At 49.7% G+C, this 18,575-nt stretch overlaps 1 protein-coding gene across 2 annotated transcripts; it reads right to left on the bottom strand.

The window, feature by feature from the left end:
• Positions 1–2,791: 2,791 nt before the first annotated feature.
• Positions 2,792–18,114, bottom strand: LOC133349219 (proenkephalin-A-like). Of its 2 annotated transcripts, XR_009755917.1 has the most exons (4): positions 17,782–18,114; positions 13,633–13,850; positions 3,376–4,635; positions 2,792–3,316 (listed from the first exon to the last, which is right to left on the bottom strand). XR_009755917.1 is itself a non-coding variant. In XM_061562527.1 (3 exons), the coding sequence occupies exons 2-3, from the start codon at positions 13,786–13,788 to the stop codon at positions 3,757–3,759; spliced, it is 1,035 nt and encodes a 344-aa protein (XP_061418511.1). In that variant the 5' UTR covers positions 13,789–13,850; positions 17,782–18,114; the 3' UTR covers positions 2,792–3,756. The 2 variants fall into 2 exon arrangements, 1 of the variants encoding a protein (XP_061418511.1); XM_061562527.1 differs by having other exon boundaries at positions 2,792–4,635.
• Between the last annotated feature and the right edge of the window lie 461 nt (positions 18,115–18,575).

Genomic DNA, 18,575 nt, shown 5'->3' with positions numbered 1-18,575 from the left:
TTCGGGGCCACTTCCTGGAGTCGTGGAGTTCTGTCATTACGAGTAGGGTACATTTCATTAAAGCGTGTTTAAAAACAATCTTTTAAAAATTTTACTTTTAATTTTATTTGCATCCGTGGCGCAGCACCTACGGGAAACGGAGCAGAGTCAGTGGCGACACAATATCAGGCAGCGAAAGATGCGCGGGGTGGGATGCAGGGGAAGGAAGTCCGCAAGAGGGGGGCCAAGAGGCCACGGCTCGAGACGAGGGGGCCAGGAAGAACGAGGGAGGGAGCGCCGTGCAAGACGGGGAGGAAGAGGAGAAGGAATCAATCGGTGCCATGATGTCCGGCTTGAGAGGGAGACGATGAGAGGAGGAAAGGAGAGAGACGAACGAGGGAAGCAGGCAGGAGTGAGCTGCATGGGGCAGCGTGTCCAGAGCCGGGGGGTGGCCACACGTGGTTCATGTGATCTACGGGAGGCTTGAGCTGATGTGGATCGACACACAGAAGAGATGTTCAGACGGGACCGGTCATTTTTGTAAACACACGGCCGGCGTGACGAATTGAGCGTTTACCAAGCACACGATCCACTTGTTGACGACGCTACTCCTGTTTAAAGCATTCGCCCGTTTAACCCGCTAGCAGGTGGAAGGGTTGCGGCGATGACGCGGGGATTCGCGCACTGATCCAAGAAGCCAGCCACCTGAGTTTGAGTCTCAAGCAAGGCGAGGCATCGGAATCGGCCGATGGCATCACCACCGCCTCCAATCGCTTCACCGCGCCACGCTGAACATCCAGCAGTGGATTGACAGGTGGAAAAAATCGAAACGAACAATTGGATGTAAAATTGCATTCAAGCAATGGTTATTTTGGGTTAAATTTCGATTTAAAGCTTTCGTGACTGCAGGGATTCATCTTCTTGTTTCTTTCGGTAAAGTCACGTAGAAGGGAAGTAATAAAATAATAAAAATAAAACATAATAAAACAATTCTCACGACGTTTCGGCTACAACGCAAGCAGCCGTCTTCAGGTGAAGAATGAGACACTACCAAACTAGGAGCTTATATATAAGCTGCATTGGGGGTTGAAGAGCGCCTTAACAAAAAGAATGTGCATGTGAAGAGGAATTTAGCATATTCATGGAAAATGCGTAGGCGTTGGGCGGGGGGGTGTCAAAGTCATATTATGCCCATGCATTATGCAGGATCAGCAGCAACCAAGGGGGGTGCAGGGATTAGCAGTAACAAAGGGAAGGAATGTTAATGATATGTAGCTGCAGTTACTCAACAACCACGTAGAAAAACTAAAGTATAAACTACATAAAAAACTAAAGTATAAACTGCATCGCACCATCAGTATACTTACTATACTCTATAATAAGCGGAGTTAACTAACAGCAAGTAATACATTACCATTCTACCTCGTAAAAATTCTATAATATGCTTCCATCTAGACCTTATTCTCTTACATCACACGAGCATATACCGTACTATATACTGCCATAGATAAACCCAACATTAAATTATATACTGTATTGCTGTAAACCAACCTATATCTTATACATTTAATATAACACTATGTATTATTCGACACACATTAGGGTGTGTAGAATAATACATAGTGTTATATTAAATGTATAAGATATAGGTTGGTTTACAGCAATACAGTATATAATTTAATGTTGGGTTTATCTATGGCAGTATATAGTACGGTATATGCTCGTGTGATGTAAGAGAATAAGGTCTAGATGGAAGCATATTATAGAATTTTTACGAGGTAGAATGGTAATGTATTACTTGCTGTTAGTTAACTCCGCTTATTATAGAGTATAGTAAGTATACTGATGGTGCGATGCAGTTTATACTTTAGTTTTTTATGTAGTTTATACTTTAGTTTTTCTACGTGGTTGTTGAGTAACTGCAGCTACATATCATTAACATTCCTTCCCTTTGTTACTGCTAATCCCTGCACCCCCCTTGGTTGCTGCTGATCCTGCATAATGCATGGGCATAATATGACTTTGACACCCCCCCGCCCAACGCCTACGCATTTTCCATGAATATGCTAAATTCCTCTTCACATGCACATTCTTTTTGTTAAGGCGCTCTTCAACCCCCAATGCAGCTTATATATAAGCTCCTATTTTGGTAGTGTCTCATTCTTCACCTGAAGACGGCTGCTTGCGTTGTAGCCGAAACGTCGTGAGAATTGTTTTATTATGTTTTATTTTTATTATTTTATTACTTCCCTTCTATTTTGGGTTACTTGTTAATGCTTAAGCTCTGGTTTTTACGGATGTATTTTTTCGTATCGCATGATGATGTTGAGTACCGATACGAGACCATCACCGGGATCTGCAGCAACGGACCTAACCCTGCGTGAAGAAAGAGCACGGGTCTCTTTATCGGAATGCACACAGTAAACTCCGAAACAAACTTTGAAAAGCGCTTCGTTGGATTAAGTTATTCGTGGACTCATCATCATTGAGCTCTCGGCTAAAACAAGTACCACTTTGCAGAAAGTCAACAGTGAGTGGTCGACCTCTTCATGCTCTTTTGTGAACTGGGGTCCCCTGCCATGAGAATGTGTAATTTCCACCACTTGGCTGCCAAAGAGATACGTAGCCGGCTCCAGCGCACGTGTAAGATTACACACTCTGACTTGGCAGTTAAATTTGTCTGTTTCAGGCCCTGCTCGAATGTTATCAACACGAAGTGTTTGTCTTCACGCAATTGCGCGGCCTCGATTTCAAGGTATTAAACCGGCGTGTGTTGCGCTGCGTGCGTGCGTTCGGGGTGTATGTAACTGCATTAGTAAACATGACATTTTTATTTAAAAAAAAAGTAACATATAGTGCATGCTTTCTGTATGCAGTCAACATATGCATGCTCAACAACATTTGGTCCAGATACCATTACAAGGGAAACTTTTCGGAGCATCCTGTTTGGCGAGGCGCACACACCTAGCGTGCGTGATTCCATGCGACCCGTGTTAGACCCCAACCCCCCAACCTCCAACACATTGTTAGCGTCGGGGTTGTTAAACTCTACTAAGACGATATCAACCTTCGCCATCGTTTCTCGCATCGTACGATAAAATACGACACCACACACGTACACCTGCATGACAATATATAATACACACGGAGTATGACATCGTACAGACAAAACGTTAGCACGAGATGCAAGGATATACCACTGCATGTTCACCGCACGATTTTTTTTTGTATGCACATTAATGCTCGAGTGTTAATTGACGTTCGCTTTGTACATGACATGAGATTGGTATCGGAAGCTGCTCTCTATATGAACACACGGACTTCTACACACACACACCTATACACGGCTATAACACACACACACACGCGAACACACGCACACACACACACACACACCTATACACGGCCACAACACTCACACACACGCGAACACACGCACACACACACACTCACTCCCCTTGCAGTAAGTGTATTAAGCAAGTGTCAGCTAACGAACTGTAAGTGCAAACCCATCTTAGTTTAAACGATTCACTTAAAAAAAACTCCTTCTGTTGTCGAAATCACGTTAACACTGTTATCATTTCAAGCGCACGACCCATATATGTGTTATTCAGCGTGTATGCGTGCGTGTATGTAAACTATGTGGATGCCCGTGTAGGGAAAGCATGATGAGATGACCACATTCCAAAGCTAAGAGCGAGGATGGGAACAGAGCCACGAGGGCCAGACCCAGGCCCCCCCTCCCCTCCTCCCGAATCCCGTGTCTCCTTCGCGTCCTCACTGCTGCACGAGCCGGCGTCGAGCGTACGCGCTGAATCTCTTGTCTGCGGGCCCTTCGCTGTCCTCCGAGCGGATGGAGACCCCGAAGAAGCGGCGCATGAACCCCCCGTAGCGCTTCTGGTTGGCCCACGACGCTTTGTGCGGCCGTCCCACCCTCCGCATGAAGCCCCCGTATCGTTTCTGCACGGTCTTCCCGTCCGCCCGCCCCTCGGCGCGCTCCACTGCCACCTCCCCGTCCTCCCCCTGCCCACCGTCCTCATCACCCTCGTCATCGTCGTCCGCCACCTCCGCCGCTGACTCGTCTCCGTTTCCCTCCCTCTCTTCCTCGTCTTCTTCTTCCTCTTCCTCCTCCTCCTCTTCCGCTTCCTCGGCGCGTTCCCGTTCGGACCGTAGGTCGCCCCCGTCGTCGCGGCCATCGGGACCCCTCTTGGTTCGAAAGCGGCCCCTTCCGAAGCCCCCGTAGCGTTTGTCCGCCGCGCCGGACGGGAGGACGATGCCGTTCAATTGCTGCTGCTGCTGCTGCAAGGCCGTGGAGCCGTCAAGAGTCTGCAGGTAGTTTCGGATTTCATCCAGCACACTCGCCAGGGAAGGAGTGGAGCTGCCCGCCTGCGGCGCCGTCAGAGGGGCCCTAGGAGCCGAGGGGGCCCGTGGGACCAGGGAGCGCACGCGGCGAAAGAAGCCCCCGTACTTCTTGTCGAGCTGCTGCGGCGAAGCGGGGCCCGGGCCGCTCTCGTCTCCTGGCGGGTCCGGATCGGCCACCCCGGGCGCCGACCTCGACTGCACCCACGCGTGTCCCACGTCGTGGCCCAAGTAGAGCTGGCACGCCCGCCAGTACTGCGCCACCGTGAGGCCTGACCTGCACTCCAGCGTGCAGATCTGAATGGTTGGCAGATATGTGTGTTGATTTGTGGATGGTTTGATTGATTGATTGAGTGGTGGATGAGTGGATGGATGCATGGATACGTGGGCCACTAGGTGGGCGGGTGGATAGGTGAGATGGTGGGCGGGTGGATTAATGTAAACACAAACATTGAATGGATGGACGTGTGGATAGGTGGGTTGTTTGGTGGATGGATAAATGGGTGTTTAAATAAATGGGTGGGTGGGTGGATATGTGGTGAGTAGATGAGTGGGTGGATAAACGTTTATGTTGATGAATTGATGGATGTTGGGATGGGTACATGGATGTAGAGGTGAATGGAAGAATTGATATATGAGAGGGTGGATGTAAGTATGTGTATTGGATGGAAGAACAGCCAATTGGGTGCATTAATTGGATTATTGGGCATGTGGATGGATGGAATGTTGTCATGAATGTCCGTATGAATTGTGAAAATTTAGATAAATTGATTGATATATTAATGGATGGATGGGTGGAAAGAGGGATGGGTGAATTCATGCGGGAATATGAAGGTGACAGCATACGCAGGGACGAACACACGTGTCGCTCATTACCAACGAGAGCATGCATCACAACAGTCTCCTGACAAGCAACACAACGCAGTTCCTCTGCGTGCGCTCGGTCACATTGATCTTCCCATAACTTTACGCGAGTCAGTCGGCTGTCGTCCTCTGCAACCGCTGAGGCTGCCGTAGCAATGTGGAGAAATGTCCACCGCTAGCTGACGATTGCTCAGCAACTCGTGTAAACGAGCCGGGGTAGAGTTTGTTCTTGTGTATCACAGAAGGTGGCCCTCCACCTGTATCACTGCGAGGTTGGTCAGTGGCCAGAAGTGCAGCATGTATGTTGCCAAAACCACCTTTACGGTTCAGTGTCATCCACTCATACGTGTTGTACAGATACAGCTGACGGCATTTGGACGACCGCGTACATACATAAGCGTCATCAGTGGCTTACTTTCACAAGGCAAGAACCCATTGAGAGGTCTCGTCTGTTCTAGAAGTGGGGGGGGGGGGGGGGGCTCTGTCAACAAGTGGCAGGAGCACAGCGTGACGCAGGGCTAACGCATACAGCTGACGCAGTTGGACGGAAAATAATGAGAAGGTGAAGCTATTATTTTCGTACATGTTTGCAATTTCGTATTTTTCATACTCTCGCCTAAGTTATTTGCTCAAGGGGTCTTAAAGACAAAATCGCATCAGTGCGGGACACATTATAAATGCAGTTTGTCGTTGAAATAGCAAAACTGCATGAGAAAATGCGTCATCAAAAATTGCAATCAATACTCAGGTGCTTGTAAAGTCACGATTACATTGTAGCAAATAAATTGTCCTTTAGAAAAAACAAATCTTGAATGCGCACACACAACAAAGATCCCCCATATAGCCTTTAACAGACTGTAGGGGCAAGTGCTGTTAGCGAGCACCTATAAAGGCCGGAACACGAGGGGGTGGGTGGCCAACACCACGCCCGGCCGCCTTTGTCTCCCGAGCGGCGATGTTTACACATCGCACCAGGTACTCATTTGAGGCTGAGTCGACCTAGGGGAGGCCCAGGACCGGTTCAGATAATCGTCACTGGTGTTTGCCGTGAGCGGGAATCGAGCGCGGGTTGCCAGGTTCGCAATGCAGCGCACTAACCGCTACACTACCGCTCCTCCCACACACAACAACAACCGCCATTCGCGACTAAGTGGCGGTGACGTCACCACGACGCTTGTGCCAGGCTATGTGCACCTTGAGGCCACGTGAAGTGTCGAACGCCCGCTGGCAGGAGGTCACGGGGCAGACCCAGCAGGTGCCACGGGTCGACTGACTGAGATGACCGAGATGACTGGCTGATGCACCACCTGTGCCCCCTACTGTGCCAACTTGCTGTGTTTTATTCACCCGGCGCTCCGCTCGTTGTTGTGAGTGTCGCTCGTCCGCCCTCCGTTGTTGTTGGAGGGCGACTGCCCCCTACAGCCCCCTACCTCCTCGTGGTGCCGGACGGGCAACGCTGTCGTGGACAGTGCCGTTGGGGGAGGGCCAATTCCGATTGGCCTCTCCCCTCATGGCGTCTGTGACCACCACAGCGGCTAAATGGGGGCTCTGGACGGGTGCGAAGGGCTGGTAACCCCTCCACCTTCAATTAACTACCACTAAACTACGACCGATAAAAAACCACATACACGCACACACACAACAGCATTAAAGCGTTCCCTCCGCTCAAGCGCTAAGCCAGTGGTGGAAATGTCACATTCACATGGCGCTGGATCAGTCAGCCCAAAAGACGACCGATTTTGATTTCCCTGGAAGTAGTACTTGTTTTATCGGCCTCGGATGGAAGTAACGCCCAACCTTCTGATTATATGAGTCAATAGTCATATTCTACTCTTTGGTTATTTCGGTAAAGTCACGTATAGCATGAAAATAAAGTAACTAATAGAATACGACGTTTCGATTGGAATACAAGAAACCGTCATCAGGTATGAATGAATGCAGGCTAGGAGAGAGACACATTTACAAAGAGAGAGAGACAGACACCGAGAGAGACACATACAGAGAGAGAGACACACACACAGATACACACACGCACACAGAGAGACACATGGGGGAGAGACACATGGAGAGACACACACACAGAGACACACACACAGAGAGACACACACACACAGAGACACACACACAGAGACACAGACAGAGACACATGAGGGAGAGACACATGGAGAGACACACACAGAGAGAGAGGGACACACACACAGAGAGACACACACACACAGAGACACACACACACACAGAGACACACACACAGAGACACAGACAGAGACACATGAGGGAGAGACACATGGAGAGACACACACAGAGAGAGAGGGACACACACACAGAGAGACACACACACACACAGAGACACACACACACAGAGAGACACACACACAGAGACACAGAGATAGACACATGGGGGAGAGACACATGGAGAGACACACACACACAGAGAGACACACAGAGAGAGAGAGACACACACACAGAGAGAGACACACACACAGAGACACAGAGAGAGAGAGAGACACATGTAGAGACACACACAGAGAGAGAGAGACACATGGAGAGACACACACACAGAGAAAGAGAGAGACACACGGAGACATCCACTGACAAAGACCGCCGATGTAACATTCTGGACCGGATTGAGAAATTGATATTCGTGAGCAGCTGTTCAGGCCGACATAGCAGGGTCTACCTTTGTTTCCCCCAGTACATTTGTGGCCGAGTCGATCTAGGAGAGACCCGCCACCGAAAAATCCATTAACCACCTCCTACTGATGACGTCTTTGACGGGCAGTCGAACTCAAGTGACAGGAGTGGAGGGGGTCGTGAAAGTGCGCTCAGCGCTGCGCCTACCTGTTCACCCCTTGTCAACGTCCTACCTTACCACAGAACAATTCAGAGCTTATTGGTCACCCCCGTGGCCCTTATACATCTCAACGTTCATCCTGCAAAGTCCCATCACAAGGGTAGAAACACAAACGGACGAAAAACAAATGTGCCCGCGTTGAAACGCCCGTACGCCCCGCATGGACCCGCAAAACTCAATCTGCCTGTACAAAACAACGTGCTAAACGGTGTGGTTAGAGCGGTGTGGCTGCGTCACCGCTCCCCCACTCAGTGTGTGTGCACGCTGGCGTCGTTGGCGTCGCAGCGCGGAGCGCATCAGTGACAGATGCAGTGGCCAGCGGAGCCACGTGGATGACGCTGATAACGCTTGTTGCAATAAAGTGTCTCATTATCATAAGCGCTCAAGGAAGGCTGCTCGCAAAAGTGCAGAGGTTTAAGAGCAGCCCCCACCCCCGGTACAATGATATAGCCGTGAGCAGCGTGCGTGTGTATTTATGTGTGTGTGTGTTGCGATAGTGGTGTGGTTAGCGCGCTGCGCTATGAACCTGGCGACCCGGGTTCGATTCCCGCTCACGGCAAACACCAGTGACGGTTATCTGAACCGGTCCTGGGCCTCCCCCTAGGTCGACTCAGCCTCAAATGAGTACCTGGTGCGCTGTGTAAACATTGCCACTAGGGAAACAAAGGCGGTCGGGCGTGGTGCTGGCCACCCACCCCCTCGTGTGCCGTTGCGGCCTTCATAGGTGCTCGCTAACAGCACTTGCCCCTACAGTCTGTTAAGGCTACACGGGGGATCTTTGTGTGTTGCCGACACACACACAATTGTGTCGCGAAAATTGCACTCAACAGGTCAACTCAAGCCGCGCGTCTTCCGTGCGTATTTTGCCACGGGCGAAATGAATATGGGAATTATCCGGCCCCAACCCCGCCCCCTTACGTACCCGCACTGACCAGCATAGGGAAGTATGGTCAAACAATCAACCAGGACCATCGACACGGCGAGAGGGAAGCATTTAGACAAACGCAGATTTTTTTGTTTGTTTGTTTAAAGTCTGCATGTACACGCACACAGAATACACACGCACTGGGTCTGAATGGGTGTGCTGATTACGCGTTCGCGAATTAGAGAGAACGCAGCAACTTCGCAAGCGTACTATTACAGGTTTTCCATGTTCAGTTGTTTTCTCCTTGTCACAGGTTGAGTCACAAACCGTACTTCTCCATAACAAAGGCTCACCCTCTTAAGCCCCACCTTACCATATGAATAAAAAGTGTGCTGTACTTGCCGCTTCCCCCCACCCCTCTCCAACCATTATATAAACGGAGTGGTAGCTCCTGCAATCTCTCATTTACTTGATACAGCTGTCGTGGCTGTGACGGTTCCACCTGAGGACGGAAGCTTAAGTTGTCTCCGAAACATCGTGACTTTTATTTTATTTTACTTTTATTAATTTTTATGTTTTACCTACGTGACTTTACCGAAAAAACCTAAGAATTCGCAAGCGGACGTTGACGCAGCGTCGTTAACCCGTTGACGCGTCTATTTCTGGAACCCCCCACATTAATTATTCCCGTCCCATTGATTTGTGGCAGGCTATAAAATACCGGACGCTATGAACGGATACCCGTTGCGACGACGATTGTGCATACGTGCAGGCGGCTGGGTGTCGGTAATTGATACAATCAGCGCTAAACTTCTCGCTCGATGTGTTCGCGGAACGTTGCAAGGCTGCCGTGGAGGAGTGTGAAGATCGCCGGGGGAAGGCACGAACTCTCACGAGCGGACGGACACTGCACGACTTTACATTATAACCCAACAGTAGGTATATATTCAAAGTAATATATAGCAGTTCGATAATCCTATGAACAGGTTCACACCACGGTATAAGCAGAGCAAGGCGAGATGGATGTGGCGTCACACAAAAAAATTGCCCCAGAACAGCGTTTGTCCGAAATACTAAAAAAAAAGATTTTTTAGTTGACCAGGTAAGGTCCCACTGAGCTATGTAGTAACTCTTATTTCAGCAGCGACCTGCATGGCTATCACAAATAATAGCTCAACGAAGTGGAAATGGCTTTTTTATATATATATAGCAGTCAAGTATTGTTTAAACGCATGTTTCTAAATGTGCAGGGAAAAAACCTGGAGGAGCCGAATACAAAATTGCACGCGACCACGTGGGCAGAGACACGCAAACTCGAAATAAACAGGCGTCGGGGTCGAACCCACAACCCCCTCCATACCAGGCGAGGTAGTTCACATCTCGCCACCGACACGCCCCGATTGTTTCAGCTGCAATTAAGCACTGGGGTACAATGATGGCAGGAGTCATTATTGCAATGGACATGGAATGATGGACGATGATTAGTATCACGATTTAGCGTGGCGATGAAAGAAAATTACTGTGTAATGCATTGTAATTTGTGAAGGCGAGGCACGATTTGGTATAACAATCATCAACGCCAATGAAGCGTCATGAAGATGAAGCGTGATGTTTGAAGAACAAAAAACGCTGCTGCGACTGCTCATTGTGACGACGACACTCGATACCAGACACCGGAGCCGACGATGATGACGAATTAACATCAAGCGCGCTTCTGAAGATGACGAGGCCGCCGATGATAAATTAGTGTGTTGTCACAAGACGATTATTACCACTGCCGCTGCTGCTGCTGGTGATGACGATGACACATTATGCAACATTAAATGCCCTGCCGATGATGATGATGAGGACACTGATAATGACGATTCATGAGATTTGCATTTCGCATACTACTGCTGCCTGTACTGCTCCAGCTGGTGGTTATGATGTTTTTGGGGAGTGGTGGTGTAGTGGTTAGCGCGTTGCGACCCAAGTTCGATTCCCGCTCATAGCCAACACCCAGTGACGATCATTTGAACCGGTCCTGGGCCTCCCCTAGGTCGACTCAGCCTCGAATGAGTACATGTTGCGGTGTGTAAACATCGCCACTGGGGAGACAAAGGCGGCCGGGCGTGGTGTTGGCAACCCACTCCCTCGTTTGCCGTACCGTCCCTTCATAGGTGCTACTCGCTAACAGCACTTGCCCCAACAGTCTGTTAAGGCTACACGGTGGATCTTTGTCTTTGATGATGATGATGACGGTGACACGATGATTATGAGTGACAGCTCTACGGCGCACGGGGTCTGTCCGTGTGTCGCCTCTGATTCCATCTCCCATTTCGCAAACTAAATCGGGGTTGCCCCTACACGATGGCGTTTTAGGCGGCCAAACCACCACTCATCACAGTTGTTGTTATAGGCTTGCGGAGGTCCATTAGCAAGCATCAGCTGGCAGTGCAGATACTTATATTGTTATGCTGCATCTCTATGCTCCCACGTAATGTGTATGCTCCACGCCTTCACCAATTGGAACTGATCAGCGTGGTGAAGTATGGTCGGACCCCCGTGACCTGGCGAGGCTCTCACCCAGTATACATGTGTGTGAATATACTGTGTGTATATATACAGTACACACACGTGTATTAGTGTACCGTTTATATCCATGAGTGTATACTGCACGTGTATGTTAGTATTTGTGTATTTGTATATATGTGTGCGTGTTAGTGTATATGTGTATGTCTTTGTCTTTGTGTTCCTATAGAGGAGGCTGATGGAGCAGTCATTTGCGCAGTGCGCGTTACAAAACCCGGCTAACCTGAGTTCGACTCCCGGCCATGGCTCACATCAGTGGCGAATATCTGAACCGGTCCAGGGCCTCCCATTGGAATAATAACAATATACCTGAGTTGGGTCGACTTAGCCTTGTATCTGTTGCGCTGCGCAAATCGCAGCACTGGGCAGACAAAGGCGGCCAGGCTTGATGTTGCCCAGACCATCTTACCTACCCCGACAGCCGACAAGTCTAATCGGGATATGTCTTCGTCTTTAATACTGCATACACGTGTTAGTAAGTGCGCGCGCGTTCGGCTGTATACCTTGTACGTGTGTGTTTCTATGCGTTAGTGTGGGTACACGGTGTGTGTTAGCCGGCAGTATATGTGCACTGTATGATGTGCAATCAGCTCGTGTGGCATTCATTGCATCGCAGAATCGCGAAGGGTGGCAACGGATTGAGGAGGCTTTCATTCAGCAGTGGATTGACCACGGCTGCTGCTGCTGCTGCTGATGTAGCGCTTCGTAGTGTGCGGTGCAGAAACATGCATCGTTGTGCTGTACTTCTATGCGTCCGTGTCTCTGCTCCCGGCCTTACACCAATTTGGCACTGACCAGCGCGGGCAAGTATGGTCAAATGTCATCCGAGAGCCGCGTGGCACGGGGAGGCCCTGGAACAGCACCCGAGTCGGGAATCGAACCTAGGCACAAGCGCCACCCTACCGCCCGATAAACGGATATAAACATTTTTATTCTTGGTTCTTTCGGTAAAGTCACGTAGAAGGGAAACAATACAATAATACAAATATGAAACAATAACATTATCAGGACGTTTCGACTGCAACACAAGCAATCGTCGTCATCATCAGGGGTGAAATCCACAGCAAGAAATGTTTGATTTCACACCTGATGATGATTGCTTGTGTTGCAGTCGAAACGTCGTGAGAATTTTATTGTTGTATATTTTTTATTATCTTATTCTTTCCCTTCTACGTGACTTTACCGAAAGAACCAAAAATATGAATCCCTACAGTCACGAAAGCTTTAAATAAAAATTTACATAAACATTGTTGTCCTTTTGAGATAATTCACAAATGTGTAGTTTCCTACATACGGTACGCACATACCGTATTGCAAATACAAAGATCACCCGTATAGCCTTCACGCATTTTTGGGGCAAGTGCTGCGCGAGTGAGCAGCAGTGCACAGAACGGGGGTCGGGGTGGCCTGAACCGAGCCCACACCGCGTGCGTCTCCCTTCGTGGCGGCGACGATGACCCGCGAGACGCCGCAGCGCAGGTGCGGTGCTCAGTCGAGGCTGAGTCGACCTAGGAGACGACTCCCCAAGACTCGTCACTGGGGTTTGGTGGTGGCCGTGAGCGGCAGTCGAACTGGGGGGGTCACCGGGTTCCGTAGCGCGATCCGCACCCCTCCCACACCCCACGATGAGCACTGAGCGTGGATGTCGTCAGATATCGTAATATAAATTCATCCCAGAGGAATCCGATGAGCTATGAAGCTCTTTTTTGTCCACACATGTCCAGTAAGTTCGCAGTAACTAATTGTCACATTGTGTTTGCGCGGGCAAAACCAATTCGGCTGTGTCGGGTGGTGGCGAGTTTAACGACACATTGCATCCTCACTGGTGCTTTCGGTAAAGTCATATAGATAGAAGAAAAATAATAAAATAAACACGACGTTTCGGTGGCAACACAAGCGTCCGTCCGAAGCGTCGTGTTTCTTTCATTATGTTTTCTACCTACGTGACTTTACCGAAAGAACCAGATAGTATATATTCCTGCCAGTCACGAACGCATCAAATCAAGACACGCTGCATATTTACGCGATGATCGAACCCACCCAAAAAAAACTACAAAAAAACTCAAAGAAACAAACATCGATCGCGGCTAATATTGGTCCCGTGGCGGCGTTATCCCGCGCGCGTGTCCCCCCCGTCTCTCACCGTGGCGCGCAGCGCGTCTCCGGGGCGAGTATCGTCTCCGCACTGCGCGCAACGAGCGCGGCAATCGGTGCCGACCCGCGCCGCCGTCGAAGTCGTGGCCACCACCAGCGGCATCAGCAGCAGCTGCAGCAGCAGCAACGACGACGCTGCAGCCATCGCCCCCTGCGGCTGTTTCGCTCGCCCCGCTCCCCCTGCTCCTGCCTCCTTCCCCTCCACCCCTGCGCTCAATCAAGCGGCACGCACGGCGGAGGTGAAACGGCAGTCAACAACAATAACAAACATACATCTGTTGTGTACGGTTGAACTTCTTTCACACCGTACGTGTCCGACCGCGCTAAGCGGATGTGCGGGGGAAGGACAACACACTCAACACAAACATCAGTTCTAAAGAGATGAGTTTTAAATGTAGATTAAAATTTTCACATGCTCCTGTGGCTTCCCGATATCGGAAGGAGGAGCGTTCCCGACGGCCGCAGAAGCGCATCTGAAAGCGTTACGATGCAGTCACCCTCGGATGTAAACACACACTGAACATAACAATCGTACACACGCGATTGCAAACTGATATTACCCAAACATCAAAGTTATCTGCAACTTACCCAAATTAGATTACTCGTCGTAATATAATTTCACTCCCCCCGCCCACCGGCTGTGAAATGCTTGGCAGGACGCTCCATGAAAAAAACGTCTTTAGATTCTGGATGAACGAGTGCAATCGGTTTGCTCGCCCGCAAGCATCCTCCCGTTGTGATCGGTTTTGTCACCATTGTACACGCAAGTGTTGGGTCTGGTTCAGCCTTATAATAGGCACGACTGGGCAGAATTCCAGGCATGTTGAAGCTTAAGGCTACCACCCAGTTGGAGGCAATCCGATTAACAATAAAAAATGCACCTTGAATATATATGATGGTATTGAAGCTCATGGATTAATTCATCATGTAGTACAGTGCGGTATAGGTGTTTTCCAGGACTCTCAAAACCCCATTTCCCGAGTGTTAAGGGAGAGTGGGGACTGCAGAAATATTAATTTTCTTCTGATGATGAAACGTCTTTTTCCCAAGAAAGTTTTAGTTAACAATGCCGCATAGGAATTCGTGCTCCTATTAATTTTGTTCCAAAATGTTTAAATATATTGTTGGTTTTGCTTTCTGCGAAGGGTTTCGCCGTTGTGCGGTGAAGCTCCCCGATGTAATTCTGAGTTGTTCGTCGTGATGTCCGAAGTTTCGCTCCTTGGGCCAAACAAGGGGATTGTTCCGTGTGGGAGGAAACCGGAACACTTGGGGACAAAGACAAAGATCCCCCGTATAGCCTTAACGGACTGTTGGGGCAAGTGCTGTTAGTGAGCACCTATGCAGTCCGGCACGGCACACGATATGGGAGGTGGCCAGCACCACGCCCGGCCACCTTTGTCTCCCTAGTGGCGATGTTTACACATCGTATTCGGTACTCATATGAGGCTGAGTCGACCTAGGGGAGGCACAGGAGCGGTTCAAATAATCGTCACCGGCGTTGGCCGTAAAAGCGTGAATCAAACTCGGGTCGCCGGGTTTGTAGCGCAGCGCGCTAACCACTGCGCCACCGCTCCCCATGGAAGTTCGCACAGACGGGATCACGAGCCCACTTCTTGCACTGCCATCTCCTGGTCAGCTCGCGAGAAACGTAATATTCTCTCTTTTTTTAAAGTTCCACAGATTATGGGTGACCTACCTACCTTGCGAACCAAAGAGCTGGATCACACGGCCGGCTCAGGTCATGATATCAGAACGACATTTCTCTTCGATGCCATCACACTCACAAATAGCTGCCTTTATTCCACATTCGCCGACAAACCTCCCAGGTGTATGTTTTTACAAACGCAGGTCCAGGTGCCGGGTGGCTCAGAGGTCGGGGGCGACTGAGCCGTCACCCGTGATCGATAGCGAGTGCCGGCGTGTTGACGTCAATGTCTGCACAAGAAACGCACTCTCTGCCCATCGTAGATTGGCAGCGTGCAGCGGCGTGGCGGGCAAGCGCGCCCCCATACTGTGTAAAGGATCACAAGCCCCGTCACCTGTGACACGCGGTGCCGCACTGGTGTCTCGTAGTGGATTCTCTGTCTCGCGACACGCAATTTGGGGCAATGCGTTCGGAGAATGGACCAACGACGAAAAAAGACAATCGCAGCAGCGGCAGCAAGACGCTTCTTGAAATTCAAAATCACGTCTTCATCATCATCCAGCGCGTTGTGTGGTCAGAGCGCGTGAGATTACATCAGAATCTGGTCGTCGCAGGGTTTGTAGGCTGTTAGATCGCGGTGGAAATAAATGAAAGGGCTCGGCGTATGGGGACGACATCGCTCGTTATCGGAATGTGGAATTTCCAAACACTGGCTCAGAACCGCCAAAATAGCTTCGCTTTATTGTTCATTTCAAATTATATTTTTGTTCTTTTTCATGATGAGTCGAGGAAAACCTGGAGTACTCAGAGAAACGCCACTACATGGGAACAACTCGCGCTCACAAGATCCGCACGATACGGGCCAGCATAACCTTACGTGTGGACACGGCCGCAGCATAAACTTCGTTTAAATATTTTAACCCCGTGAAGGGTAAAAGAAAAACATCGTTGCGTCGTTCATTTTGCCGGAGGGTAATGGCTCTAAGCCCTTCAAATCAATCAACTCGTGTCGATGTGGACGGCCAAACTCGACAACAGGATACACTGAGCCTTAACTCCAGCCATTACACGTTGAACGGATGGGGTTTTGAAAAGAAAAAAATAGACTGACACCCACGGTTTACCCCACCCCTCAATTTACTGCTGCGCAGAACGGAGAAGTGCTGGGTTGATTAATTTCGAAGCCAATGGGTGAAGGAAATGACCCAAGGTTTAGGGCTAATGTAAAACCCAGGTGCCTACTGATTGACGGCCCAGCGAAGCGCAAAATTAAGGTGGTACATTTGCAATATATTTTACACATGCATCTCCTGTTAATTGTATGTCATATGTGTATTTACACGTCCCATTGTAAACATGTATGTCTTTCAAGTGACAATGATGAGTATTAAATGCAAACTGCATTGCCCCATGTTGTTGTCGGTGCTTTCGCTGTGCATCTGTTGTGCGCGTGACCCATTTTTGCATACGGGATATCGCCGATGACATTCGACAAAGCGTTGGCAATTTATAAAATGCAGCCATGCAAAGTAGATTTACATTACGTGGTTAAGAACGTTCGTATAGGGCTACTCTTTGATGCGTTCAATAAAAGGTCCCACATCTATCTTTAGGGGGGCATTTGCTCCACCATGCGGAATTTACGATTTTCCCCCCATTGCCCCCGCTAATGATACTGAATGAATCCATTACAATAGGGCTTGGGCTCATGCCCTTTGACCGTGTATCTCAATGACCTGTCTCCTCCAATTTGGACTTCTTTGTGTGACCAATCGCATTGCGTGTTCACGAACGATAATTAGTTCACTGACGCACACGCGTGCGCGCTCACACGCGCGCTCAGCTTCAGCGCAGACTCACGCGTATGCAATCATCAATTAATTTCTGGTCCATTATCATATATTCTGTATCGTAATGGTGTAAAAGTGATTTCGTTAAGTTCGTTGTCAATGTTTTAATTTGCGTGATATTTAATCCGAAATAAAATGTCAAGCAGCAGATTTACATTTTGCTCTTTGAGCAAACAGCGCGGTTCCCAAAACCCCCCCTCCACGCGCACCTGCAAAGAGGCACTTTTGAATACAACGCACATCACCCGACACCGTTATGTTTTTGACGCAACGTTATATAATTAGGCAAATCCTATCATCAAAACCGGCGGCGCTTTGACCCAAACACGTTTTCAATTTCGCTCGATTAACGCTGCCGGTGCTTTTGGGGAAAAAATAAAAAAGCGTGTTATGGAAAGACGTACACACCAACACCAACGTCACCAGCAGCAGGATCACCCGCCTCTGCGCCCTGTTCGAGAATGATTATAGAAACACACAACACGCAACACGAGCCTCTCCCTTTCATTTACCGCGTGCTACAACGAAGTGGACGATTTCCAGCGAGACGCGCGAAACCCGCGTGAATTACGCAATTAACAAATTAAGATAAACGCCGCGGGAGTGCATCACGACCGTCACGATCACCATCACAAATTCGTACCTTGCAGACGCACACACGGAGAGACAGCGAGAGAGAGAGAGGCAGTAGGAGAGAGAAGTTGGTTGCAGGGACAACAGCAGGCGCAGAGGTTGGTTGCTCGGCTGCGTGGAATAAGAAGCCTCTTCTTATTTTGCAGTGCGTCCGGCGGCAGTAGCCACCCTCGCTGAAGCCACCGTCGTATTTATAGAGGCAGTCGCGTGCCGCGCCGTGCCGTGTCAGCAGCCTCCAGCTCACCTCGCGTCCGCTCGCCGTCTCACGGGGAGAGAGCGCAGTCTTATTTAAGCTGTTGGTCCACACTCCGGCACACGCGTTACAAAAAAAAAATAAACGACACGGCCAGTCACCGTGTCGTCTTCCACCACCCTCCCCGCCCCCCTGGTGTGTGTTCTGACTCCTCGCCCTCCCCTCCCCTCCTAACGCTCCTCGTTGCCGTGTGCCTCCTTCCCCAGATCCCTGTGTGTGCGCGCTTGTGTGTGGGGAGCGGTAGTGTAGCAGATAGCGCGCTGCGCTACGAACCCGGCAACCCGAGTTCGATTCCCGCTCATGGCCGACAACCGGTGACGATTATCTGAGCCGGTCCTGAGCCTCCCTCCTAGGTCGACTCAGCCTCTAATTATTATCTGGTGCGGTGCTTTAAAAAAAACATCGCCACCCGGGAGACAAAGGCGGCCGGGCGTGGTGCTGGCCACCCACCCCTTGTGTGCCGTGCCGGACTTCATATGTGCTCGCTAACAGCACTTGTCCCAATAGTCCGTTAAGGCTTTACGGGGGGGTCTTTGTCTTTGTTCAGTCAT

The sequence above is a fragment of the Lethenteron reissneri genome, chromosome 29 (assembly GCF_015708825.2).
Source record: "Lethenteron reissneri isolate LAM-NWPU_2019-01 chromosome 29, ASM1570882v1, whole genome shotgun sequence".
Lineage (NCBI taxonomy): Eukaryota > Metazoa > Chordata > Hyperoartia > Petromyzontiformes > Petromyzontidae > Lethenteron > Lethenteron reissneri.
Note: the sequence above shows the minus strand (reverse complement) of the source record. Positions and strands in the feature narration are given on the sequence as shown.

What these genes read in the sequence shown, in the direction of transcription:
- LOC133349219 (XM_061562527.1), bottom strand. Translation starts at nt 13,788, where the DNA reads ATGGCTGCAGCGTCGTCGTTGCTGCTGCTGCAGCTGCTGCTGATGCCG. An exon ending in GAGACGCGCTGCGCGCCACG is followed by an intron (nt 4,636 to 13,632) that starts GTGAGAGACGGG and finishes CCAACCATTCAG; the next exon opens with ATCTGCACGCTGGAGTGCAG.